Source organism: Daucus carota, chromosome 7 (genome assembly GCF_001625215.2).
Source record: "Daucus carota subsp. sativus chromosome 7, DH1 v3.0, whole genome shotgun sequence".
NCBI lineage: Eukaryota > Viridiplantae > Streptophyta > Magnoliopsida > Apiales > Apiaceae > Daucus > Daucus carota.
This window is the reverse complement of record NC_030387.2, coordinates 41,087,624-41,115,367: the sequence shown is the minus strand read 5'-3', so window position 1 is coordinate 41,115,367 and position 27,744 is coordinate 41,087,624. Positions and strand designations below refer to the sequence as shown.

General features: G+C 33.8%; 2 protein-coding genes across 2 annotated transcripts; one reads left to right on the top strand and one right to left on the bottom strand.

The window, feature by feature from the left end:
• Nucleotides 1–4,839: 4,839 nt before the first annotated feature.
• Nucleotides 4,840–14,859, bottom strand: LOC108196369 (serine/threonine protein phosphatase 2A 55 kDa regulatory subunit B beta isoform). Its single transcript, XM_017363626.2, has 14 exons — nt 14,458–14,859; nt 12,132–12,235; nt 11,924–12,022; nt 11,595–11,714; nt 9,955–10,161; nt 9,225–9,316; nt 8,121–8,239; nt 7,709–7,832; nt 7,493–7,616; nt 6,380–6,448; nt 6,209–6,300; nt 6,044–6,121; nt 5,708–5,778; nt 4,840–5,614 (listed from the first exon to the last, which is right to left on the bottom strand). Exons 1-14 carry the CDS (start codon nt 14,558–14,560, stop codon nt 5,478–5,480), a joined length of 1,539 nt encoding a protein of 512 aa, XP_017219115.1. The 5' UTR covers nt 14,561–14,859; the 3' UTR covers nt 4,840–5,477.
• A 1,887-nt stretch (nt 14,860–16,746) lies between these two features.
• Nucleotides 16,747–27,244, top strand: LOC108196192 (uncharacterized). Its single transcript, XM_017363359.2, has 12 exons — nt 16,747–17,249; nt 19,214–19,440; nt 20,218–20,285; nt 21,091–21,165; nt 21,357–21,703; nt 21,792–21,860; nt 21,939–22,021; nt 23,622–25,784; nt 25,896–25,973; nt 26,077–26,188; nt 26,629–26,679; nt 26,781–27,244. Exons 1-12 carry the CDS (start codon nt 16,869–16,871, stop codon nt 26,829–26,831), a joined length of 3,705 nt encoding a protein of 1,234 aa, XP_017218848.1. The 5' UTR covers nt 16,747–16,868; the 3' UTR covers nt 26,832–27,244.
• Nucleotides 27,245–27,744: the final 500 nt, after the last annotated feature.

The following is a 27,744-nucleotide window of genomic DNA, read 5'->3' as shown; positions in this document are numbered from 1 at the left end:
GATTTAAGATCAAGCCTTTTAGTTCTTATTGTAGTATTTTAAATAAAATTTGATTTATTTTTTCTCACTTATATGAATTTGTCCGACTAGGGATATCGTAATATATCTCAATTTTACACGATCATTCTTATGAACCAATGCCCTGTGAACTAATGGAAAGGGAAATTCAAAGGAAGGAGGATAAATTTAGCATTGAGTTTGTCACCCTTATAACTCTCTTCGGCCTGCTCCCAGGCACTGTCCCAGCTGGGACAACAATCTGTGCATAATACAATTTAAAGATGATAATAAAAACTAGTAATCATTGTAATCACACATGCACGCACAGAGTGATAAATATACAGGGTGACCATCGTGTAAAACAGATACATAGATTAAACTTACATACCAAGATCCGTGGCGACCTCAAAATATATATGAAGAGGCTAAGATGTAGACTAGAAATTTTAGAGGGGTAGAGTTACAGAAGTTGTTTTTAGGACAGAGGACCAAATGATAGGGAAAGTTTGTTCTAGGTTGAACTAGATTAAAATGGAGGAAATGTTGTTGCTGTCAAATGAAAAACTGTGTTGTTGCAGGTAGATGAAAGAGATATTGGTGCGGCGATAAAATGATACTGATAATGTTATATATTTATAAGGGTGAGGCATGACTAATTAGGGTTTTGTGTTGAAAATGGAAGGGTGAGGCATGAGTAATTAGGGTTTTGTGTTGAAAATGGACTAATTATAGCAGCCCACAACTACATGTATTCCGGACCCAATAATCCAATCACAGATCGGCCCAAAAATACTAGCATTAGTATATATATTAGTTATTTGTTTGTTTATAAAAGACCCATATAATTTTTAACTGATTGATATGAAATGTTACAACAATAACCCTTGATTTGATATTATATTATTTTGAATATCTTTTTCATGATTAAGGTCAATTATATTCATTATATCCATGTGTTTAGAAACAACTAATTAATCTTAATATATTATTTTAATTTATAAAACTATTTATTGTTGATATCTGAAAAATATCTATATTAACTATTAAATTGGGAAGTTATATCTTTAAAATGGATAAAATAATAGCTTACTAAATATTATAAACAACTATATATTTTATTCATTTTACATATTATTAATAAGTAATTTATTAAGAACATGACTAATTTAAAAGAAAAGAAAATTGGTTTGTAACCAATACATCTCTCAGTAGTTAATTATTAATGAAATATTAATCTATAATGAAAATAAATATTTATATTTCAAATAAAGGATCTATTTCTGTAAAATCCTCTCTTGAGGGGGAGATAATTTCATCCTTCAAATTTTGCAACCCCATTTCCATCTCCAATTTTATGGACACTCAGGGTCTTGTTTGTTTCATAAAAATGAGCATGCAAAATGAGAAGTATAATACAACAATTTTAGCCACAGTATTTTATAAGCGCAATTAATATATATATATATATATATATATATATATATATATTAAATTTTATATAACAACCACGTTCAGAAATTATGGTTCAAAACTAAATAAATGAGCCCTTAAATTATCTAAACATAAGATCATATACCGTAAAATAAATATATTATGAAACCAAAAATTACCAATGAATAATATGTATAATATGATTTAAATTCTATGAAAATCACTATTTCCTTGTAGATCGTGGAGACGATGTATCTTTGAAAACTCATATTTTTTGATTAAAATTTTGTAAGATGTATTCTTTTGTTGAATTTGCTAGATTATATAAAGACTATTTTATTTAAAATCATGTATATTATCTACAAGCAAAACATGTCTTGCAGCTTGCAATACACGACTTATTAAAACCTATATTTTATTGTATATAATGAATAATAAATTTATAAAATAGTGTGTATAAGATAACCCATCACATTATGGTTATGTCATAATTAAAAGATTTCATATATTTTCAAACCAATTTTCACATTAATTTATTTATTATCAAGATGTAATCAACTCTTCGATGATTTTTCAGTTGTATTATCGTTAAAAAAAAAAAAGTCAAACCAATTCTCACATTAGTGCATCAAGTTGTAAACAACTCGAATTATGCATAAACAACTCCTAAATTGCGCACTGCATTTCTATAATGGGATCCTTTTCCTCAGAGCTCGTCGGCTGTCGAAAGTTTAGAATTTGACAATAATATTTTAGCAACAAATCTGATAAATCTAGTTGTTTACCAAAAACAATATATAATACATACCTGATAAAACTTGCAAGTGAATCAGATATAGAGATCGCTACTAAGGTTGTCACTATTATTATACAAATCTATGATAAAGATCGTTTATCAGGCATTTTTTATCTTCCTTTTTGAATAATAAATGAATTTTTTTATCTTACTTTTTGAATAATAAATGACAAAAATACTAACTGATACATCAATCATATATTTGGTCCGAACATAATGATATTTATTATTGCATGGTTTTTTTTCGTGGGGTGTTGGTCCTCACTGTCACCATTTTCAAGAAAAGGACCCTAAATACCAAATGGCGGAAAAAATAACCCCGACCTACCTAGAGGTAGGGGTGTCAAACGGATACGGATTTGCCCATATCCGTATCCGTATCCGCCTACTCAAAATCGGATCCGGATCCGGATATGGATATGCAAATTTTAGAATAAAAAGATCCGTATCCGTATATGGCCGGATATTATCCGGATACGGATAATATCTGTATCCGTTTTTTCAAACATCACCAAAAATCAAATATACATTCTGAGATTAATTAAAAAATATATTGAACCATTCAACAGAAAATGTATACCCAGTCATAAATTAATAACATACTTTAATAGAAGTTTGGGCATTCAGGCCAAATATTTCGAACAAAATATTAATTTTAACAACTTAAAATCACAAAAAAAACAATATCTGCAACGATTTTAAAAAGAAAAAGCTTGACGAAGATAGTTCCATTTTCTCCATTTGCAAGATACTTAATGTTTCTTTTTTATTTTAAATATTAATTCTTTTTCAAAATTTATATGATAAAATAAAAAATATAAGTAAATAATAAATTTATATAAGTATTATTATATACATATAATAATAATTTCGGATACGTATATTTTCGGATACGGATACGCCTATATCCATATCTGTATCCGCAAACCCCGGATTCGAATACGGATAATATCCGTTTTATTCCGGATACGGATTATATTCGCTTTTTCCCAAATACGGTAACGGATTTTTCGGACGGATATCGGATATTTCGGATTTTTTTGACGGCCCTACCTAGAGGTGTAAATGAGCCGAGCCGAGTCGAGCCGAACTCTAGAGTGCTCGTGTATCGTTTGTTAAAAAATTAGCGAGCTCGAGTTCGAGCTTGAATCGAGCCAAAAATACTGTTTGAGTATCGACTTATTAAGGAATAACTATGTTCACGAACGGCTCGCGAACCGCTCACGAACATATCTTACGAGCTGTCTCATGAGCTTTTGCTCACGAACTGCTCATTAACTTATGCTCACGAATTTTTGCTCACCAGCCGCTCATTAATTTTGTTTACGAGCTTGTTTAATAAACTTTGCTAACGAGCTAGCTTATGCTCATAATTAAATTTATTTACGAGCTTGTTTGTTATTTAATTTAATTAAAAAAAATAAAATTCTAACAATATATTAATTTATGCTCTAAGGAATCATAAATTCATAATAAGTCATCCATTAATAAAACTCCCACATACACGAGCCATGTTCATGAGTCGAGTTCACGAGCCAAGTTCACGAACTCATAATTCGAACTTATTCGCGAACTATCGAGTCAAACTCTACTGTGCTCAAGTTCAGCTCATTTATAAAACGAACCTTAAAATTGTGCTCAAGATCGACTCATTTAAGAATTGAACCGAGGTCGAACCGAACACCGAGCGGTTATCGAGCGTATCAACTCATTTACAGTCCTAGACCTACCATTTTATGATCCACAACGATAGATTGGGCAACGTTTATACTCTTTTTCTTCTTACGCTACAAAATCAGATATATTTTTTTTTTTGAAACCCAAAATGTTGTAACATATTTACTTGCATTTTGTAGGATTTTTCAGACCTAAACACTACACGGTCTAACATATTTTTTCAAAAATCGAAACCCTGAATTATCCGGTAGTGTTTTAGTCCATTTCACTCAACTATATTTTTTTGAACATTACTTTATGATTTTACTTTTTTGAACATTACTTTATGATTTTACGGTATCTGGTAACTTCTCTTTACTCTGTTGATTTTGTAGCATCTAGTACCTTCTCTTTTTGTGATGGTTAAAAATGATAATTTTCCTTAATTAATTAATAATAGCTTAATTTAATAATATTACTTGCCCAGAACTATTAATTGCTAAAAAAATTAGTTACAAGAAAAAAGCATGAAAACGAGGAATACAGAGATTACACGTTACTTGCACAGAATTACAGTCCCAAAGTATTCTGTTTAAAACAAATAAAATCAAATTTCGGCTCCAATAATTAAAAACATCCATCATAGTCCATCGTATGCACCGGACTGGAGGCACTTCATGTTGTTTAATTTAATACGTCTGTAGTATGTATATGATAATTGACCTGATGAGTACTGAGCATTAAGGTAGCTGCCTATGTCATCCACTGTTGTGCTGCTAAATAACTGAAAGTATACTGAAAGATGAACCCACTTGATGAAATCAACCCAATACCTTGTTTAGTCTAAACATTACTGGGTTTTGTAGTTGTAATTGCTACACAGATGAATAACACTCTAAACACAGTAAACATGGTGGGAGCATCTTTATTTTACAGTTAATATTATACAAAGCGAATAAACACAGGAAACATGGTGGGAGCATCTTCATTCTACAGTTAACATTACAAATCGAATACAAGAGCCTTCAATCATTTATTTCCCTTTTAACAAGATAAATAAAATAATTTGATAATCTTAAAAATAACGAAATTTCTATAACAGGAATACACTGATCCTATGAAATTTTAAAGTACTAGAGGAACTTGATAAACTAGATGCCCTGCAAGTTAGCAGCCAGATCTTCCCGAAAGATTGCTCAAAATATGTTCACCCCCAAAAAATCATGGCCAATACCGTTACATCCTCAGTTTATGGGTGTAGGAGAGCTACATTTCATTCTAATTCCTCACTTCAACCCAAATTGACAAGGCAACTGTATCTGTGCTCAAGCACAAAGTAAAGATAAAATAAATTAAATAGGCACCAGAGCACCAAGCATGAAGGAGATTTGAAGGGTAGAGATGATTGCTGCCCAGTTGTTTCCCAATTTTCAAAGAGAGCCTAATATCTGATCAACGGCATAAAGGGCATTTTCTACATATTTTACGAGGCATTAGAATGCGAAAGGGAAATTATCAAAATGTTTGGGGAAAGCCCTCCATCAGAAACCCAAAGTATCAAGCCAAGGGAATAACATTCTATCCAGACCCATATCTATGCATAATACATGTACAAACTGTTTGCAGCAGCACATGCAATTGAGTTTTCACTTGGATGCCATGCCAGATGGAGCAACTTGGTGGTGAAATCAAATGAATTACCATTGGCATCAATCCCTGGGCTTTCGGCCCCTGTCATAACATATTTAGATATTTGTAAATATAACTTCGTGAAACATGGGTACAAGGAGAGGAAAAAAGACGAAAAGATGAAAATGTGTTAACCTCGTCTAACAACACGAGTTAGACTGCTGCTTAAGGATCTAGCAGGCCTTGCAGGTGTCTGAACTTGTCGCCTGTGGAAGAGGTATTTCAAACATTTGACATCAGTACTTAGACGAGCCCAAAGAAGATAAGAAAAAGGTCAAATGCATTTTTATAAGATGTTACAAGAAATGAAAACCTGGAAGCAACTGTAGAAAGTAATTTAAAGTTTTTAGTTTTTTAGGTATCCAATCCATATATTAGTGACGCTGACGCAGAGTGCAATTTAACCAATCAATGTATTTCAAGTATCAAAAGTACAAGAAAATGATTAATCAATAATATAGTTCATATTACCTCATAGGATTTTTGCTAGCTTCCAATGTGGTCGCTTCAGTACTACCAGCAACAGATCCAAACACCCGGAACAAATTACTGAAATCATATTACATAATAATATAATATTTACAGTGTATGGCAAAGATAAAGGCAAATATAGATAACTAATGAGTTGTGGCAGACCTATAAGAACCAGTTGCTACCCGCTGACCATCTCCGCTCAAGCAACACTCAAACTTATCAAAGATGGAATCATTTTCATACAAATCACATAACTGCACAAAAGAAACGGTAAATACCACAAATCAAACTGCAAACATATAGCAGCAGATATATTGATCCAGAAGTACTCACCTTCGGTCTTAAATACTCGTGAACCTGAAAGGTTGAAACTGGGCCAGAATCCATATTGATATCCCACAACTAACATCACAGAAATACATAATGCCATCAATTGAAAAAATCAATGTCACTGGAAAAAATAGAATTTAAGCAAAAGTTGTACACATTATATATAAAACAAAAACAGAGGGTGAGACAATAATTTTCCAGCTTTAAGCAGATGCAACAAGATACACACAGATAGTTTGAGAGAGAGAAATTGCATAGCTAACATCATCAGTACTTGATATGCTTACACTTCCAGACATACTAAAAATATTTATTACATTGAAACACTTACAGACCTTAGAGAATTCCTATCAACATACATCTTAACATACTGTTGAGTGTTGTCCATAATATGTTATCAGACATTTAGGCTTTAGTTTCTATAGAAAAAGCTTGTGAGAACCACTATTTCTTTTAACTTCATGCATTCGTGTTTTTATCAAGTCTGATATGGTGCACAATGTGTAATAGACCCACAAAACACACACCCACACACGTCTCTCTTCTGTGGAGTGCAGCGTTTGCCTAACAGAACTAAAGGATTATTCGCTTTAGTCCTCAAATTCCAGAGATACTGTTCTAATATGTTGCTTCTGCTTACTTCTTCCTACCACGACCTAAAATATACGTTCTACCTACAGATGCAAATATAGCAGATTTAAGATTGTCATTGGTTGGATGGAAGTTCTTATTACTTTCAAGTTGAGACTGAATGATTCAAATTAAATTTCCAACCATTATATATACTAGGCTGGGATTTATTGGTCGTCTAGTCTTTTTTTGCTAAAAAAATTTGTCATCTGGTCTTTCTTTTAAAGTCATAATCCTAATTATAACACATTTACACATACAAAAGAACACACTGGCCACATATAAATAGAATGTTATATTCTGGAGAATAAAACCATGCACTTTCTGTCTATAGTTACCACAAAGACACAAGGAAAATGGACGTTTCATGCAATTCAATGTCCGACTTTTATGGATAAGGGACATTTCTAACTCCTCGTATACACATAATAAGCTACAATATGAGAAATTGACCAACAAATTAATTAGCACATAACGGTACCAAACCTTGAGAGTCATATAATCACGACTTAATATATATCTTCCATCTTTCCCAAATTTTATATCAGAAATAGAGGCGATAATCTCAGTGAAAAAAGATCTTGTACCAGGTGCTTCCTGTTCCTCAAATCTGTAAAAAAAACAAATACCAAGTGCATAGTCAGTAGAAATCAACAGATGCAAAAGACAGACCACAAATGAGTACTAAGTACTAACACTTACAGTTTAGAATGTGTGTCGCATAAAGCTGATTGTCGCAAATCAATAAGTCGGATTGATCCTTTCGAACTACTATATGCCAATGTGTTACAATGGGTAGGATGAAACTCTGCTGAGGTTATCACCTCTACAGCAAGAAACCAGTGCACATAATTATTTACATGATTAATAGCCAAAACCTATAATGTACACATTATTATGAATGGACAGCAACGAAGAACCAAATACATTGGTTATAAAAGGATCTTTCTTTTTCTTATTTCTTTTTTTTCTTTTTTTTTGGTGGGGTGGGGGGGGGGGGGGGGGGGGGGGGGGTAATATCTTTCTTTCAACCTCGACAATATAATAGATAAAAATAAACTAAATTCAAGACATATTTTCAGTATCATAATGCATTCGTCTTTCAGAAACATACCAGTTAGATCCTCCATATTTGCGGGTTTCACATCAACAATGTTAAAACTCTGATTACTTATTTCTAGGTTCCATAAGTTAATCCGCAAATCGTCCGCTGAAACAAATGTTTCCCCGTCACTAAAATGCAAGTAACATGAGAGAGTTAGTGATACAGAAACTGTGCAGCTATCAAGAGGTGCTACAGTACAATTCTAAGGAAAATCAAGCCAAGTAATTAACCATACAAATTCGAGACGAACGAACCATAGTTGTTCGTGGAGTAAAATCTAAAAGTCAATCTATATAAACAAACTAGACGGTGAGGCTTATTTTCTTGTTGCGACTTGCTAAATAACAAGGCAAGCAAAACATATCCTGAAATTAAAGTGATTGACCAATATATCATGTACGAAATCAAACCTATTAATCATGGAGGTGAATATTTTTCATTGAGGATATAAAGAAAGAATGCTACTGGATAACAATCTCTCATCAGTCCAGATGAATGGTTTTAGTTTATATCATTATAGTCAAGTAGAATAGATTTCTTCACTATTGAGCCTCGTGTGAAACTAAAAGTTTGGAAAGCATCAACAGTACAAAACAAAATACAAGCAGATAGAAACCTAGTTACTACATTACCATCCTGAGTTGCTGGAATTATAAAATAACCTTATTCCAAAAAGAATTCTAATTTAGGTTCTTGCATCATTGAGGGGACAACATACAAAAACTGAATCCATCTATCTGTGTAAACTATAAGATCTCAATATTCCTTCACTTTTAAGTTATAAATTGTATCTATAAACATACTTGTGTGCTATCTATGTAATAATTTTTTGTTGAGGACAAAATCACCTGGCTTGATGAGGTCTATACAATATCAATTAACTTTACTGAGATCGAATTTTGTGGTTCCATATTCTAGACCTACTGTTAACAGGAATGGACGTACTCAGTTGATCAAATATTTACTATCAAAATCTGATTATGTCTTCTATTATGGAATAGAATACATAGATTAGTCATGGAAGAAGGGATTGGTTAAAGCATAGCAACACATAAAAATATAGGTGCTCGAAATGAGCTAAGCATCTAAGATTCAATGATGAAAAAACTGCACCTATTATTCGAAATCGAGTTAATATGATAGTCATGTGCATGGGCATATACTCTTCTGCATCGTGCCATGAGGCTGGTCTCGTTGCTGGTTACCTACAAAAAAGTGCTTGTAATTTGTTGGACATGTAAAGGTAGATACACATATAGTTAGTTCAATATATCATATACGTATCCAAAAAAATATATTATTCATTTTCACATGCCAAGGAAACTATTGTATCCTACATGCATTCATATAAACAATCAATAATCTTAAGGAACCTAAATATAAGCAATACCCCCCCCCCCCCCCCCTCCCTCTCCCAGACCCACCCACCAAAAATATAGTTTGAGTATTCCATTAAAAATCAAGTTTCTTTCTGACGTCAAGTAATATACATGTCTTGAAAGTTACATAACCAGGGGCAGAGTGTTTGAAACCAAGTGCAAGTAATATAAAGATACTTTAAGGGGTAAAGGCACCTAAAAGGACATAGAAAATTGCATGAATCCTAGTGCAGGAAGATACACTATAGAAAAGCTTGACTGCAAAAGTGTACCCCACCAAAAATAATCTACAGAAGGCAGACTACAAAGCAATATATTTCTGTCATCCTAAGTACTCCGATTTGAGTCCTTCAAATTTTGGCATTATTTTATGAGCCAATTACCAGATTGACATCATGAGATGACATCAATTAATATTACTCACACATTACAGCAGTAAAAATTTGAAAGTCAAGTACAACTACCACAGGTAAATGTAGTGATGAAATCCCCCCTGGTGGGAATGATAAATCATTGCTTGAAAAAGATAAAGATGTATCTGAGCATCCTCCATTCGAACGATACAAACTTGGGCTTGAAGAGACACTTGAGCTGGCAATACTGCCATTCCCGTTACTTTTTACAAGGTCAGTGTTCATCTCTGATATTTTTTTGACCTTTTTCTCTTGAACCTATCACACGAAAACAATACATAAATACGAGGAATAAAGTATACTATTATTTAAGACAAATTTGGCTGTGGAAATAAACAAAAACTCTCAGAAGTACCTTTACAGATAGCATAATTTGTAACTAAGAATACTCTCAATTGTATGATTAGCATCAAATTGTTTCTATTCTTCAAAAGAGAAGGATTACTAGCTGTTTTCAGATCTCAAACAATTTCGTTTTTACTTGCATTAGGACAATAATATCGAATTTCTATACTGTATATAAAGAAGTACTGCTCTCATAGATTACACAATATTACACTTTTGTCTAGCACCACAGGTCTTCTGCAATCCATATTTATCATGAGAAGAAGCCATATAAATGTCTCCGCACCCAAATTGTTCCAATCTGATACTTGTTTATTACAACTATTTTTCCGTAGGACCTCCCCTACAGTACATTTAGAAGATACTTATTTTTGTGTAAAGTGCAGATACTTTAATTAGCAAAAGATTATTAATTTTATGTTTTTTGGTTAACAGTGAAACATTTTTTAAATGATACAATTTTAAAATATGATTACTAAAAGGTTTTACATAATGATTTCTAATTGGTCTACAGAACACATATAAACAAGAAAATAGAATTCTTATAAAAGCTTATGGTTGGAGATAAGGACTCTGTCGCTCACTGGAATTACTTCCTTCACACTATAAAGGAAACACTTCTTTAAAAAAGCACGTTGTTACATTAGAATACTCCAAGTACCTTCTTCTAATAACTTCAAAAAAATATTTGTGCGCTGATTTAAAGCCTACCATTATACCAATAAAGAACACAAATATAAATAAAATTTATGGCTTTTAGCTCCCCTTATATCTCTAACTCTACTTAGGCAAAGGTTGTCAGATCAAATATTGTTGTCCAAAATTTACTGTAGTGGTTTGCCCTGAGTGGTTGGCAAAAGTTATACTGATATTTTTAAAATATTTCCTTTATGACTGGGTCAGGTCTGCTGTAACTATGGTTATCTCACTGTCCACTGAACTTGAGAAAACATAGTTAATTTGAAAAACCAAAACCTTAAAGGTTTGCAAAGTGTAAAGTAGAAGATTTAATCAACTGGTAGGAAAAAACTTGCAAGACATACATGATATAAATTATGTAGTAAGTAGTAACACTCCAGATTTTCAACTACAACAGTAGTGGGTTTTAAAAGGACTGATTGAGATAATGCATTAACAACTGCAACTCTGGGAATTCGGATTGTAAAGCTTGCAATATCATAGGGGATGGATACATGGGATAACTTATAGAGAATGAACACTATAAATGTACAAATGAGTTTTCCTGCAAGCAGAAGTTATTATCAATAATTACTTGGTTTTGATGTTGCTTAAAACCTATTTGAGATTGTTTGTGTGAAACACTAAAGGATCAACAAATCATCTACCTTCCAAAATTTAATGGTCTTGTCATTTGTAGACAAAAGAAAAAGAGCCCCATTTGCTGTTTGGCACCATCTGATTTTGTTGATTTTCTCCTCAATCTCTAAGCTCTTCAGATAATCAAACTGAAAGAACAATATTTAAATGAAGAGTATAAACATTCCAAACTGACGAACAATACTATAACAGAAGTTACTTTGAGGATGCGAGGTTCCAACTATAATAAGATACATAACTTTTTTCCGGCTTCTTTTTTAGATTTCAGAATCAGAAATACGGGGTACTCACGCAACATGTTTCAATTCATTTGTGTTTAGGAAATTAAGTAACATACCTCAGGTTCATGACTTTGAAATTCTGTCTTGTAGCGGAATTCAGGATGCCTACTGACTGGATAATCTATCCTCTCCAAATCCCTTCTGCTTCCACCATGCTATGTACATCAAATTTTAAAGTTTGTAAAACAGATTAGGAGTAAAAGGAATGTAAGATCATGCATATGAAAATTTAACTAATAAGATGAAAAGGATATACAGCTCTACCTCTTTTGCATCAGTCCTTTCGAATAACACTACTCTACCCCCACGATCACCAGTAGCAAGATGGTCACCAGATTTGTCGAACTCAATAGCTGATATGATATCAACTGCAAAATTGTGAAAATTAAAGTTAACTGTTAGAGCCAATGTACTTAAAGAAAACAGCTAGATCCAAAAAATGTGCAACAGAGCATCCCTTTCTGGATCTATCAAATTCATATTCCTTTCAGCATAAGCATGTGCTCAACATATAAACTCCTAAAACAAGGGATTGAAGACAACAGTATTTAGTTTGATCACTTTAGTCTTTCTTGGCTTCTGAGAGAAATTCCAAAAACATCATTTAAGAACATATACACAAACACACAATTAACGAAGACAATTAATATTATTATCACACTAAAACACAAATTGTAAGAAATAACATAGGTAACTACAAAATTAATACATACAAGTAAAATTATTCAGAGCATGACTTACATACCTAAAGCGTTAAAAACTCCTAAAGTCTAACCAAATTCCACAGTCAAGTTTGGGAAGCTTCTATTCGAGTTTTTTAAATTTTTTAACTAAAAAATAACAATTATTTAAAAGGAACTAGAAGTATGACCAATTCAAGCCCATCGTTTTTTGATCAAGCATTATGGCTCAGTTTTAGCTAAGTTTAATGTCACTAAATCAGTCTCTTTCTATCTAAAAAATCGTGTTCAGGGATACAATCTTCAGAAAGAAGGGCAATAGAAGATTGATGAAGTTAAAACTGCAACTAAATCGTCAAGGAAAGCTGACACAACATACTGTATGTATATGATACGTTTCAAAATCGGTATTGTGTAAAGTTAAGCAACTCTCCCCTCCCCGCCCTCTCCCTCTCTCTTACCCCTCGCTTCAATTTGAGAGCTGAAATTACTAATTTACATGAAAACTTTATACCCTGAGGTTAAAGAGATGGTAAATACTAATCAGTAATCACCACATCCATTTTTCAGATTCGCAAAATTAACAACGCTGTTAACATATCAAATTATCAAAAATGAAAAGACCAGCAGACATATGAATGTCATGAACACAAATATTTAACCCAGATGGTATGATGTGGAAAAAATCATATACGAAAGACATAGATATAGATGTGAGTGTGACATTCAGACTTACTGCTGTGTTTGATTCAACTTTTACACACGCGCGCGCGCACACACAAAAAAGAACAAACAATATGGAATTGATAAGAAAGCCTCTTAACCAATGCTGAACAATTTGAAAGAGTGACTTTAGTGTAACTCGAAAGAAACATATCTTGTAAGGCTGACCATTCCATTATAACTGGAAAAGCTAAAAGAGCAAATGCAATGAACACGTATACTCATAACCTTGCTAATATGATGTATTAGGAAAGTTATAAACTTACAATTAAGATAATGATATACAGTAAAAGCAACTTTGGGAACTCAACTCATTTTGTTTATCTTCTTAATAATGAACCGCAAATATGGACCCCTTAAATCACGTCAAGGAGAATGACAAAGTAGCCAAAGCACCTATCCTAAGATACTAATGGCACAGAACGATATAATTAGATACTTCCAATAGTAACTTTTCTTGTAAGGCTGATGGTCTGCGATAAACAATTGCTTGTACAGCATATATTCAGATGAAAATGCCAACATCCAAATGTCAGGAAACATTAATTATTACTCTGACAACATAAAATGGAAGAATTCACAGAGCTAAATGTTCTAAAGTACACAAGTAACTGTAAAATAATATATGTCAAAAGAATATCTTGTCCTGGTACCAAACAAAATATTTTTAGAGAAGCTTTTTTTTTGTTAGTACATGAACTAATTACAATTATGCATTTACCTATATAGCAGCTACGAATCCAACTAAAAGACCGCCAAGTGCTCGTAGATAAGCTAGAAAGTTCTTCAATTATATAAAAATACCGTCTAAAATTAAATAATTAGGACACGGACACGAAACGTACAGCTTAAAGATCTAAAACAAAATCCAAGACACCATATTCGAGTAATAAACACTCGAGTAAACTCGCTTTCTAAAACTTCTGTAATAATTACTTAAGCAACTAATGAATCCAAATAACCGCCACATCTCAATTAAGTCGAATTGCATACTTCAATCAATATTACTCCAACACTCTCACGAGTAACAGTCTCTCGATTCTCCGACATCGCAATCAATCACTTAATAAAGCTAAATCTACTCAATTAATCACAAATTACAACACAAACAATCAAAAACCAGATCAACGCCACTAAATCAAACCCTAATTAACCAAAACACCGAACACAAAATCGGATCTCCGTACCTTCCTGAACTTCCTCGCCGGCGGTGCGCTCGCCGAAGACCTGCGAGAATTTCCACTCAAGCGGCGGTGGCGCTGCCACGACCTCTCCATCGCCGCCGTTCATCTCTTCTCGAAATCACCTAACCGAACCGAACCGACTCGCTGTGTCGAATAGATAGATGTATAGATACAGAATCTGTGTGTATATACAGAAGGAGATGATTGGATTGAGAATTGATCGGGTTTGTTAGGTATTGAGCTCGATCGGAAGCTTAATGATTAAGCAAAATGCATCAGAGAGTACTAGTAATGTAACTGTGTGTGTGTGCGTGCGTTAAGATTGAAGCATCGTTTTTACGAGCACCTCGATTACGAAGAGGACAACAATACAATAGCACAACACCAACACTCGGGATTTTCTATGAAGTCGGAGGGTAAGTTGGGGATTTTAGGCGTTCTGGAAGGAAACACAATGGCACTGCGTCACAGCCTTGGGTTTTTTTATTTTCACTTCATGTCTAATTTTGTTGTTGAATATTGAATTATGAAAAGGTAGATCAATTGCAAAATATTGGTCCGTCTTGCTTATTCTAATCTTAAACGATCAATTGTTTATTTTTAAATATATATATTTTTTAATGAAAATATGTTATTTTTGTAAAAAATTATTAAAATAATATTCCAAAAACAGAGTTAGATGAAATGACATTAACCAAATTGTTTCCAGGTGAATTCATTGATTTAAACTGATTAGTTTTGATTCAATAAAATCACTGTTTATATTTAAAAGCCCACTCCTATATTATGAAAAAGAATACACATATAAGTCCACGAAAATATTTTGCTTCTTTTTAAAGTTAGAAGCACTAGAATGTATGTGAGAAAATACTCGGATTGAAATCGAATTGACTTTTCGAGATAATAAGAATATACTTCTATGACATATATGACTATTTAAAGATATTTTCATGTCGTATTTAATCTACTACAAACTTATAAACATAATGTCTTTTTACTTTTTAGAGAAGACTATACAATTCAAATAGTTTACTATAGAATATAAAAAATACTCTTGATGTGATCTAGTTTTAAAATTGTGATACATTTCTAAGACGTGTGATTGGAACGCCTAATATGTATAATTTCGTGAATTTCTTTTCAAATGATTATTCTTAAATTAAAATTCGTGATAAATAATAACCAACATATTATTACAAACGATAATATAGAATTTACATAAGATTTCTGGACTGTATATTAAAATTAGATCGGTGTTAGAAACAGATTAATTTATTAGCCGTTCCGCCACGGAGCCTTCACTCGCCGGTTTTATAAATGATCATATTACAACTTCAATAAAAAAAAAATAGTTCAATACAAATATAGCTCTTCTTATTAGATTTGTAATGAGACATGTTTGCATGCAACAATCATGATCAAATATAACAATGTATTCGATGATAAATATAAATATGGAGCATTATTTATTACATTTAGAAATAGATGCATACTTGAAAATTACCGCACTTTCGAGTAGGTTTTTTAAATATCTTTGCGAAATATCGATTGCTCAACCCTCAAGTAACCCTAAGAATAAGAGGAATAAGAGAAAGAATTTGGGATAAGTTTACCAACAATAATATTATACAATTATCATTTTCTTTGTATAAATTCTATATTTTACAGTTATCAATTATCATATAATCTTATCTATTTCGATTTTTTTAATACAGATCATGCAAACATGTCTAAATAATGTGCATGGGGTAAACCCGCAGATAAATTTTTAAATACCATTATCATACATTCATAATTTGCGATATATAATCGGACGTAGAAACATTACATAAAACACAGATTTGATATTAATTATTTAAAAATTATATCATTCAAAACAAAAATTTCAAATCTTTACAAGACTTATCATAAATATTTTATAATCATTTTCTTACAATATATGAGGAGCATACAAATGAGTGAAATTTTATTCATGAAGGATAACAGACGATGGAAGTGGATGACTCGAATTATTAATTGAACTATGCATACACATGTATGTGTCACGTCATATACGTTCATGTAAATTTCGGATTTCATATATATTTTAAATAATAATTTACGTGTTTCAAACTATTATAACTAAATTAAATAACAATAAAATTAAATAAATAAATAAATATATATTTATGTATTTTTATTGTTGACATAAGTCTTACAAAATAAATTAGAAAGATAAAAATTTGAGTGTTATCAGCATTGAAAAAAAATACCATATTTGACCATATAGGCGTGCCTAAAAATATATACAGAAACCCACATGTAAATAAGAAATGTAAGAAGAAAACATAAAAATCCCCAAATTACAAATCCCGGTTGTGTGTTTGCCGGAGTGGCATCTCCACCTTCAATTCCATTTCAATCTCCAGCCCTAAATGTTCGGACCCTCCGGCAAGTCCGGCCGGGGTGGCCGCGGCGGCGGGAGCTCCGGCGCCAAGCGTAAGCTCCAGTCCAACTTCCATTCCGCCTCTCTTAATCGTCCTTCCGGTCGCCGTCCCTCCGCCGGCGCCGCTGCCGGCGGCTCTTCCGCGTCTCGTAACAGCCGGAAGACCACCACGACGCCGCCGAGTCCTTCGGCAGCAGCTCCTTCGGCTGCGGTGGAGGAAAGTTTCAGTCTTGTGACTGGAAATCCGCTGGATTTCGCTATGATCATTCGGCTGACGCCGGACCTTGTGGACGAGATCAAGCGTGTTGAGGTGCAGGGGGGGTCGGCGAGGATCAAGTTTGATGCCAATGCCAAGAATACTTCCGGGAATGTGAGTATAAAGTTCTTGAATTTCGCAGTTTTGAATGCTTTTTATAGTAAGTTATTTTGTTGCACAAGTAAAATTGGAACTAACTTATTGCTAGTTATTCAATGCCAATGATTTTGGATTATTATTACGGGCTGATTGGTTGTAAAATTATAGTATGCGCGCCTTTATTTTGTTGAAGATTGTCGGTTGCATAACAATGATCAGGCAATCACATCGTAGCTTACTATTCTTTTTATCTTTAGTTGTGCTAGGTTATTTGGTTTAGTCTAATTTATGTTCAAATAGTGTTCTTTCACATAAAAAGGAAGCCTTTTTTGTGTTAGAAGCAACTAAGGTTTATAGTGTTTTCGAATTTTGATGCATAATGCACATGCTAGTATATTAAGCGTTAGCCCGGTATTGGTTTCATAGGAACTCAAGTAACTAATATGGCCGAAAAAATTGAGGAGGTTTTTTTCGTGCCAAAACGCTCTTGATGTAATTCGTAATAGCCCGACTTTCCTAACTAATTATGGATTCAACCAGTGTGTTATGGGATTATGATCCTTATCTCCACTCAGGCGCTCACTGTTATATGTGAATGCTAAATAGCTTTAGTTGATGAATTTAACCTAATATTAATAATATATCATATCGGGGACATAGCTACATTAGGGCAAATGGGAACCATGGCATATCGCTATTTATATTGGATTCATGTATAATATGTTCCGTCAAAAATTCAAATTTTTTTTTTGGCTTTTCCTATTAAAGTTTAAACCTGGTATAACACGAGTATATAGTTTAGGCCACTACATCTTACTTTTGATTCATGAGTGAACTTTTCAAATAGACCCATAATCATGCATCAATCATGATTGGTGGATTTAATAATTAAAAAAAATGCAGAGAGCTGATTTAATATATCGGTAAATTGCGGTTTATGTGCATATTATTATTCTGCTTTATCACATTTCTTGCCGTCTCTTGTAATTTTTTAATGTTCCCTAGAATTGTACCTAGTGAATACCCTTCACTCTAGGGGTGGTGGCAAGATCCAATACAGCCTGGAGACTTGATACAAATTCAATCCGAGAAATAGTAACTGGGGCCAGAGGTTTTAGGGTCCAGTTTGGCCCAAAAGTGACCCAAAAGATCGGTGTATGTATTTGGTATTTATATAGTATATGTTCGTAAAGTTCACTAAATAAACTACTGCTTCTAGATCAAATTGAAGTGAGGAAACCCTTTTGCAGCGCATTCGAAAACCTAATCTTGCCTCAATACTAGATCTTATCCCTCATCCGAGCTGCTCTCTAAAAATCTCTTCACTTTCCTTTCCTCATCAGATCCGAGCTTTTCCTTTCCAAAATTCTGTAAGATTTCTCATTTACGAGCCCCATTATGAATTGGGGCTATTCTCTTTGGATCTATCACTGAATCTCAAGTTTAATTTCATCTACAGCTTAATTGAGTTCTCCACCCCCCCCCCCCCCACACCCCACAACACACTCTCACACACACTTACACACACACACACATGTTTATACATATTCGCACACTAAACTTAGATGCTGAACTATTTTTTTTTTTTTTTGGAATGGCTGTGTTATCTTAGATTTAATTTTTTAGATCTACTGATCAGTCATGAGTTCTTTCGGGTTGGTACCACCTCAAATTTGGTCCGGGTAGGCTACGGGTGAAACTGAGATCAATATATATATATATATATATATATATTAAGGGTTCAAGTCTCTGTGAAGTTAAATTCTGTGCGATTATTTACAGTTTCTGTAATTAAGCTTAAGCTTACCCGAATATACAGAAACAGAACAACACTAAAATTTGGCCTATCGTTCTGTTTTACCACCGTAGACAAGGATTCTTTTCATTATGACATGTCTTTAGCACCTCTTTTAAGTTTTACATGGTTTTGACTCTACAGTTTTATCATTACAAGCATTAACACTGTAATTTTTTAACAGGTTATCGACGTGGGAGGTAAGGACTTCAGATTTACATGGTCGAGGGAGATGGGAGACCTTTGTGACATATATGAAGAACGACAAAGTGGGGAAGATGGAAATGGTTTGCTTGTGGAATCTGGGTGTGCTTGGCGAAAGCTCAATGTGCAGCGAGTCTTGGACGAATCAACAAAAAACCATGTTAAGATGCGGTCGGAGGAAGCTGAGCGGAAGTCTAAATCTCGGCAGTAAGTTTAAATTTGTAGTAGTGGATGTTGAGTTTAAATTTGTGGAATACTTTATTTTGTGACAGCTGTGTTTTGCTTCGGTCTATTATTTTGGTTTGTGTTTATGTTTTAGTATGTTCCAATTTTAAATAACATTTATTATAGTTTTTTTTAGTACTAGGTGTGGAGCTGAATATTGCATAATCTGCATTCTAGAATGTATTTAGATTTCATATAAAAAGCAACAATTTGCCTATATTCGAATGTTGGATATTGAGACGTGTTTACAAGTAGGTCCTCTTAGTGTGTAGTTAATCTAGAATTCTTACTGCTGTGTTGCGTAACATCTTGATCAGAAATGAGTTAGACCATTTCTTTTTTGATATATTGACCACTAGAGCTGTTATGTTGTCTCTCATATATATATGACTGCTAAATACATTTGTCATGTTTTATATATTTTTACAGTAAAAATTTCACATAAGATCATTAGTTGTCGGATTCTATGGTTTTTGTTGATGTGTATATTTGGTTGTTTGTTCACTGTTCAAATATGCAGAGAAGTAAAAGGCAGTCCTCTTCCTACTGTTGAGTGTGCGGGTGTGTGTATACTTATTAAGGAGTGACAAATATAAGATTATCCTTCTGGCTTGTTTTTACTTGTAGTACTCCCCACAATAGTTCACTTGATTATCACCTTACATTAGATTATAAAGTATTTTTGTTTTCACATTATTTTTTGCGTGGTCATCTCTGATTTTATTGCTAATCATAGAATTATAAAATGCCTCTCAACAGAGCTATTATTCTGGATCATGGAAACCCATCAATGAAAAACCAAATGAAGGCGCTTGCTGCTGCCGAAGGTATGCTTTATGTCTAGATTTTTTGTCAAGCTTTGTTTTCGAACGGGCTTGGTTTCCCTCTGACATAATGATCGGATGATACGCCTGATTGGATAAATGTGCAGAGGAGGTGGATCATATAAAGTCTTTCACTTTGCTTTTTCTAAAGACACCACAAGTAGAAGGGCAAATCCTTACTATGCAAACAAAGATCTTTCTTGGTTAATTATAGTTGATATGAACCATATGTAGTAATATTTTATAAGTGGGCCAATGGTCAATCTGAACAAAAGACACGACTAGATGTTATTAAACACAGATAACTTACTTGAACTTGTGGGGAAAAAAAGACCAAGAGCTTGTTTGACTTATAGCTTAAATTTAAGTACTTTGTAGAAGTAATATTACATAAATGTTTTTTTTTTCATTAATATTCAGTAGTTATTGTTTTTATAGTCTCACATGTAAGTATATGCATATTTAATAAAGTGTTGTTTTAAGATAAATAAACGATTACTCAACAAAAAGAGGATGAACATAATTAGATTTTAGTGAATAAAATGGTGAGATATAGAAGGGAATATATGTAATTGTAATGGTTTGAGTAAATAGGTTGAAAGGCAGAAAAAAAAAATTGGGGGAGGAAGCATGCTCCAATTAAACTATGTCTGATTAATGTTTGTTAAGTTTATTTTAGTGATCTCCCTCGGTTGTTTGTTATTGTATGATCCACATTTAAGATGTATGCACATCTTAATTGGAGACTAACATCTTTTTACAATTCGAGTGCTCATGTGACATTTACATTTTCTATTTTTTGCTGCAGCTAATACCTGGAAAATGCCTTTTAAACAAAAAATAGAGCCTCCTTACAAAAAAAGAAAATCTGAACCTCCTCCAGGTAGTTGGGTGTGATAATGTTTTATTAATCTTTTTCTTGTAATGTTTATCTCTTATATAATGTGTTTCTGCAAACTGTATCTTGAATATAACCTTGATTAACTTAGGTTGTTGGCATCGAAGCAGGTTCAACAAGCTGATAGGGCATTGGCACTGATAGTTCATGCTGTTTCCTGATTGTTTTAATTGTAGGTCCACCTAAATCAGCTCACAAACATGGCTTCTCCTTGTCATCTTCGAAAGGGAGGATGTCGCGTTCACCCCTACCATCTACACCTGAGCAACCTCCTGCATCAGCATCCCCACTTGGACCTAGCAGTATCACTAGGGGATATGCAAGTGTAGAAGATACTATGCCAACCCAAGCAACTAGTAAAGAAAAAGCTTCCAGCTCTGAGAAAGGAACGCCCAGCAGAGTTGCTAGCACTGCATTACTAGATAAATCAGCTCGCAAGGGGAGTTTGGTAGTCAAACCTACTGACTTGAGAAGCATGCTGATTTCTTTCTTGACAGAGAATCCAAGGGGGATGAGCCTTAAGGTAAACAGTCGCAGAAAGCAAAATTATGACATGTAATTTGTTTTTCTAGAGTCTTTATCTTATTGTGGCATTATTATAATGTATGTAGGCATTGGAGAAATCTGTGGGCGAATACTTCCCCAACTCTGCAAGACAAATTGAGCCCATTATCAGAAAAGTAAGCTATTCCACAAACTCTATTTTTAGATGTCTATGTTAACCTTATTATATTCATTTATGTTATTTTGAACCTCAGATTGCAACTTACCAAACTCCCGGAAGATATATCTTGAAATCAGAAGCAGAGCTTGAAAGCCTTAAAAACCCTGTTCCCGGAAGGTATCAGCTATTTCTTATTACCTTGCAGTACTTTCTAAGAGATCCTACATTGCAAATCTTATTACTCATTCTTTTGCACATATATTTGCTCAATGATGTTATTTCTTAAGCATGTTGCTTGTATTGTGAATAATAAGTTTATGCTTGGTATATGGGTTTCATACTAAGTTGGATGTAGTCAAATTAAAAATATCTAGGATTTTTCAACTAATAATGTTAACTGTTAGGCCTGTATATGTTTATTTTTTGTTTTATTAAATAATAGTCCATCTTCTACTGTTTAATAAATGGGGTATATCATCGTCATTTTAAAATAGAATATATGGGGGAAATCATTAGAAACCCAGAGATCCAATCACACATCTCCATTACATGATTACAATCTTAGAGTAACACATACTAATACAAATTGACAATATATTTTCCATAATTTCTCATGTTAAGCATTTTTCACAGTTGTTTCAAATTATAGTTATATAATATATCCACCCCCTTCGTTAAATTTTTTTCTCAAATATTATTATAATTATAATATTTAGATTCTTGATAGTATAAGCTGTAATTTTTTTTCTTTGAAAGGTTGTTAAATTATAGGACATAATTATAATTTCGATTCTTTAAATTGTTTTTTTAGATATTTTGTGTCAGTATTTAAATTCTTTATAGTATATATTATAATCGTTATATTTTTAAAGTGTTCACTAAAGTATATATGTTATATGTTTCTGATTCTTCGAAATGTTTTTTATTATTATAATTTGTTGAAATGTTTTCGTTAGTATGTTGTTAAAACGTAAAAACTACAGAGGACAGACTATATACATTTATGTTAATGAATGATGCATGCATCCTGAACTTTTTTTCTCAGAAGGAATATTCTTGTATCTACTTCTTTTCCGTATGTTTTATATAATAGATAATATACTAGGGCTGAATAATAGATAATAATTATGTTTTAACGAATATTCTAATACAGATTCTAGAATACATTTATAGATTTTTTAAATATCCAATTTTGATTTTATAAAGTACTAGCTTGTATCCCGTGCATCCTTGGTTAAAATTTTAATTTCCAGCTTAATGATAATATAAATTATAAGATTTTAATTTTGTAATAACGATGTGATTGGACTTTGTATTGGGAAAGCACGTGCCTTGGAATATGTTTTCCAATAATTAGTCTTTTAATTTAGATCTACAATAAGTAGGCATAAAGATGTGCTTGGATTAATATGTTTTATTAAGTTCATTAATAAATTTTATTAATTTGATTCATTAAAACAGATTTAAAAAACAGAGAGGCCGAAATAAATATAAGTTTTAACAATTTTGATAATAGTTAATGAACCTGTTCTTGGTCAGTTATAGATTTATATTGTATATCTGGGTTAAGTCTATTGATCAACTGCTTTCTTGCTAGAATCTCTTTGTTTTCTGTAATAGCATAGTTGCTTGATCTTGTTAGTCGACCTATCAACTTTATGAGGCTCATTATGTTTTACTCGTGGGTCATGTTTAACTCCATATTTCTCAAATTTAAATGTTGTCACTTTCCTTTGCTGGCTATTCACGAGATATACATCTCTCTGTACCTCTTCAGTTCACCTGAAAATAATCAACAAGCACCTGTCCCTGGTAACAATCGCGGTGATACATCTGATCCCAAAAACAGTGCTTCCCCGAAATCCCGTGCACAAATCGATGAGCCTGTAAATCTTAATTGTGAGCCTGGGGAAGTAACAGTTTCTGAAAAAAATGATCTTCCTTCACCTGATCATTATGTGGAGGAAAAAGTTCCTGACAATAGCGAAGGGCATGTAGCTACGTCTACTGACAGCGGAAGTGATAGTGACAGTGAAAGTGATAGTAGTGATAGCGAAAGTGACAGTGGAAGCAATAGCAGAGGCAGAAGTAAGAGTAAAAGCCCTGTTGGAAGTGCGAGCGGGAGTAGCAGTGACAGTGAGAGTGACGCCTCTTCCAATAGTAAGGAAGGTTCTGATGAGGAAGTGGATATCATGACCAGTGATGATGATAAAGAACCAAAGGATAACTTGCAAGCTCACAGACCCGAATCACATGTATCGCCACTTCCATGGAGACCGGATGGTTTGATGGTGCAAAATATTCCTGATGAAATGGAAGATTTTCATGCTTCCGAAGTAGTTGAGATTATGGAAAACTCACCTGTCTATGCTCAAAAATCTGAAATTGATGCCTCTAATGGAGTAGTTTCCAATAAAGAAGGTGAAAAGCATGCACCAGTGATCAAAGCTTCTCCTGGCAATTCCTATGTGCATCCTGAAAGTCGAGTGTATACAGAAAACTTGCACAGAGGAAGGGACAAGACGGCGAGGGATGATTTGAGACATGAAGAATCTGATAGATATCAAAGAAAATCTGAAGGAAAATCGAAAAGACGTTCTGACGACAAGCATATTGATGGTTATGCTGTGCACTCTGATAAAGTAAAAGCAGGAAGTGCGACTCAAGCACCAATGTCCGAGGACACTAGCTTTATTTTCTCTGGAAGTCCAGGAAAGTGCTCTCCTGACTCTTACAAATCCCTGCATCCTCAAATTACACCCAAAGCTGTGAAGGAAAGAACTGATTCTGGTGTACATAGAAGTTACAACCAATCACATCCTGGTAAATCAATTTCTGATTCCCAGCTGTCTGGTCCAAGGCCTGATGATATTAGTGGACGAACGAAAGCTCCTTCCGGTATATATGCTGAGAACCTGGGCAGCAATGCTAAGTCTACTGAAAGGAGCCTTCAGACTCCCGAAGCCATACCTCTGCACAAAGAAAAAATTAAGCGTGATATACAAAGCGAAGATGGTTATAACAATGAAAAAAGACCACCAAAAAATCCTAGAGAAGGTGCTGTTGACAAAAACCTGACACCTACCGATTCCCATAGCAGGAAACGAGGTGAGTTACCTGGAAAGATCAGGGAGGTTGGATCATTTCCAAACTCACATGCGGGGTATCCATCAAAGGGAGGCAACAGATCTGACATGGACAGATCCCCTATTGTAAATGAACGAGGTCCATATCTTAGAAGGGAGCCCTCAGAGTTAGAGCTAGGGGAACTTCGTGATCCCTTGCCTGAAGAGACACCTGGAAGTACGAAGCAATTTGATAGAAAAGGTTCCTTCAAACAGTCAGAGAATAAGGTTACCTCTTTTGATTACTGGAATTCTGATCTAGGTAAAGGAAGACCTGCTGGGAGGACAGGTGTAGACCCCATGAAGCCTTCGCCACCCAATTCAGATTTTGAAGTTGTTGGTAATCTTAAAGGCTCGTCTAAGAAAAGGAGCCCCGGACATTACGAAGATTTAGCAAAAGCTCAGCACAAGGTTGTGCAGTCTCACCCTTCGCATCTAGCAAGAGTTAATCACGCCGAATTTAGGTCTCAGCCGACTGACCCAGCAGACGTTAATACTAAAAGCAAATGGAATGAACTTGTAGCATGTCAGGGAATTGGTCCAGAAGGGTCTGGAGATACTCAAAGAAAAGTTTTAGTACTTACTGAACAACATGATGCTGTACGCGGAAGACCACATTCTGCCAAAGGAAGTAAAAGGAGAAAAACTGATATATCTGCTGACCTTGGTGACAAATGCAAGGATCCTCGGTTGATTGACGATCATGCTGGGGGTAAGAAGACCAGAGAATTCTTTTCCAACGACAATAGTTTTGAATATTCCAAGTACGAAAAGGATGAACCGGAGCTTAAGGGTCCAATTAAGGATCATTTACAGTAAGTAGTATAATCTGTCTTATATATGAAGTGCTTGACTTGCTTATATATATATATAAATGTTTCTGAGTTGAATTATTACATCTTTATTTTAAATAAATATGTTTATAGGTATAAGGAATACGTGCAAGAGTATCAAGAGAAATATGATAGCTACCTCTCTGTAAACAAAATATTGGAGTCGCTAAGGTACCTCTAATGTTTCATCTTTTACTCTTGGAATTTTATGGGAACTTGTTTCATCCTTCGTCACTCTCGATTTTTGATGCAATTTATTTTCATAATTGCTTAGGAATGAGTTCCTACAATATGAGAGGGACCTTGAAGCTGCTAAGGGAAGGGATCTGGCTAAATGTAAAAGTATAGAGGAGCAAATAAAGAAATCTTATAGCCAGTGTGGAGCGGTACATTCTTCTTTTTCTTGTCATTTTTCATTATGCTTTCAGTTGTTCTCAAGTCTCCGTGCTTGATATGCATGATGCTTTGACTATCTATAAAAAACAAAAGAACATATATTATTGATAAAAGAAACAACTGTTAATCCCGCATGAACCTTTCATGCTACAATGACTGCTCTCACTGAAAGTCAGTTTGCAAGTCGATTAATTTAGCATTTGAAGATGTACAAGTATTACATGATTATTATTTCATTTACCCATCTGTGCTTAAAATTAAGTGAGTTCCAGTACATATCAGTGCAGAAAGTTTAGTTGGGTCCGTAAGTTTAGATAATCAGTACCATAGCATTTTGACTTTCTGGTGACTTTTTATTCTTTTCTGGTGAAATTACATTGACTACGTTATCATTTATAATCCATTCATGTTTGACTGCTTTCTCTTGCAGAGACACAAGCGACTGAAGAATGTATTTATTGTGCTTCATAAAGAATTAGAGGTATTGTCCTCCAGAATTAGAACTTTGAATTTGTCACCTTTATATTAGAGGCTATTCACCTCTTATGCTACTCACACCTGCCAAATTGTTTGTGTCCACAGAGGTTGAAGGAGATGATTAAAGATTATGCTAATTCATACACCCGAGATTGATGCCATCTTGTAGCGTCACAGATTCGCATTGCATAAAATTATATTCTCCTTCTCCAGTCGGTGTGGGCTTTGTGGGGGGGGGGGGGGGGGGGGGGGGGTTGTAAGAGTGGAGTGTGACTTTTATGCAGAACATGTATCTGTGTAGTGATTATGGGAATTGCATAGCGTATGTTTTGGAGAAGAAACGTGGTTTAAAGAGATGATGGATCAGAATGTTTACAAAAGAGTTTCGTTCCATGCTTTACAAGCGTGGACTTGGTTCCAGACAATTAAAGTTCATCTTTGCAAATTCAAAAAATGCAATTTTTTGTAATTAGGTTGGAGAGTTGGTGGTGTATATGTACATAAGCTGTACAATACACTCTTACATTTCAGTTCCTTATTGATAGTCTTGTGTTAGCATATTTGTGCTCCACAGAGTCTTAACTAGTTTTGCTGTGTCGACACAAGAGAGCTTGGATAGCTTCGTGTTAGACATTTCGGTCTGTTCAGGTTTATTAGTAGTCTTGCGTTAGCATAGTTGTGCTCTGCCTTGTCTTCACTAGTTTAGTAGTTTTACTGTGTTAGATACTCCCTCCGTCCCAAAATACATGTCACTTTCACTTTTTTCACGTAATTTGATATGCAAAAAAAATATATTTCGACATATTATTTTTCAAAATTTCCTTTTCTGAATAAAAATATAGATGTTAAATTTTTATTCAGAAATAAGAAATTTTGAAAAATAATATGTAAAATTATATTATTTTTGCATCTCAAATTACGTGAAAAAAGTCAAAGTGACATGTATTTTGGGACGGAGGGAATACAAGAAAGCTTAGATAGCTTCATGTTAGACATTTCTTCTGTTCAGGTACCATTATATTTCAAACAGGTAGGTGAGTTTACATGCCTCAAATTAAGTAACATTTTG

Bases quoted from the DNA above. Each gene is read 5' to 3' on its own strand.
- LOC108196369 (XM_017363626.2), bottom strand. From the start codon at position 14,560: ATGAACGGCGGCGATGGAGAGGTCGTGGCAGCGCCACCGCCGCTTGAG. The intron at 8,240-9,224 runs GTGCAGTTTTTT...CTTGCATTTTAG, and splicing joins AACTCGATTTCGAATAATAG to TGACGGGGAAACATTTGTTT. The intron at 6,122-6,208 runs GTCTGCCACAAC...ATATGATTTCAG, and splicing joins GTAGCAACTGGTTCTTATAG to TAATTTGTTCCGGGTGTTTG.
- LOC108196192 (XM_017363359.2), top strand. From the start codon at position 16,869: ATGTTCGGACCCTCCGGCAAGTCCGGCCGGGGTGGCCGCGGCGGCGGG. The intron at 19,441-20,217 runs GTAAGTTTAAAT...GCCTCTCAACAG, and splicing joins CGGAAGTCTAAATCTCGGCA to AGCTATTATTCTGGATCATG. The intron at 25,974-26,076 runs GTACCTCTAATG...ATAATTGCTTAG, and splicing joins AAAATATTGGAGTCGCTAAG to GAATGAGTTCCTACAATATG.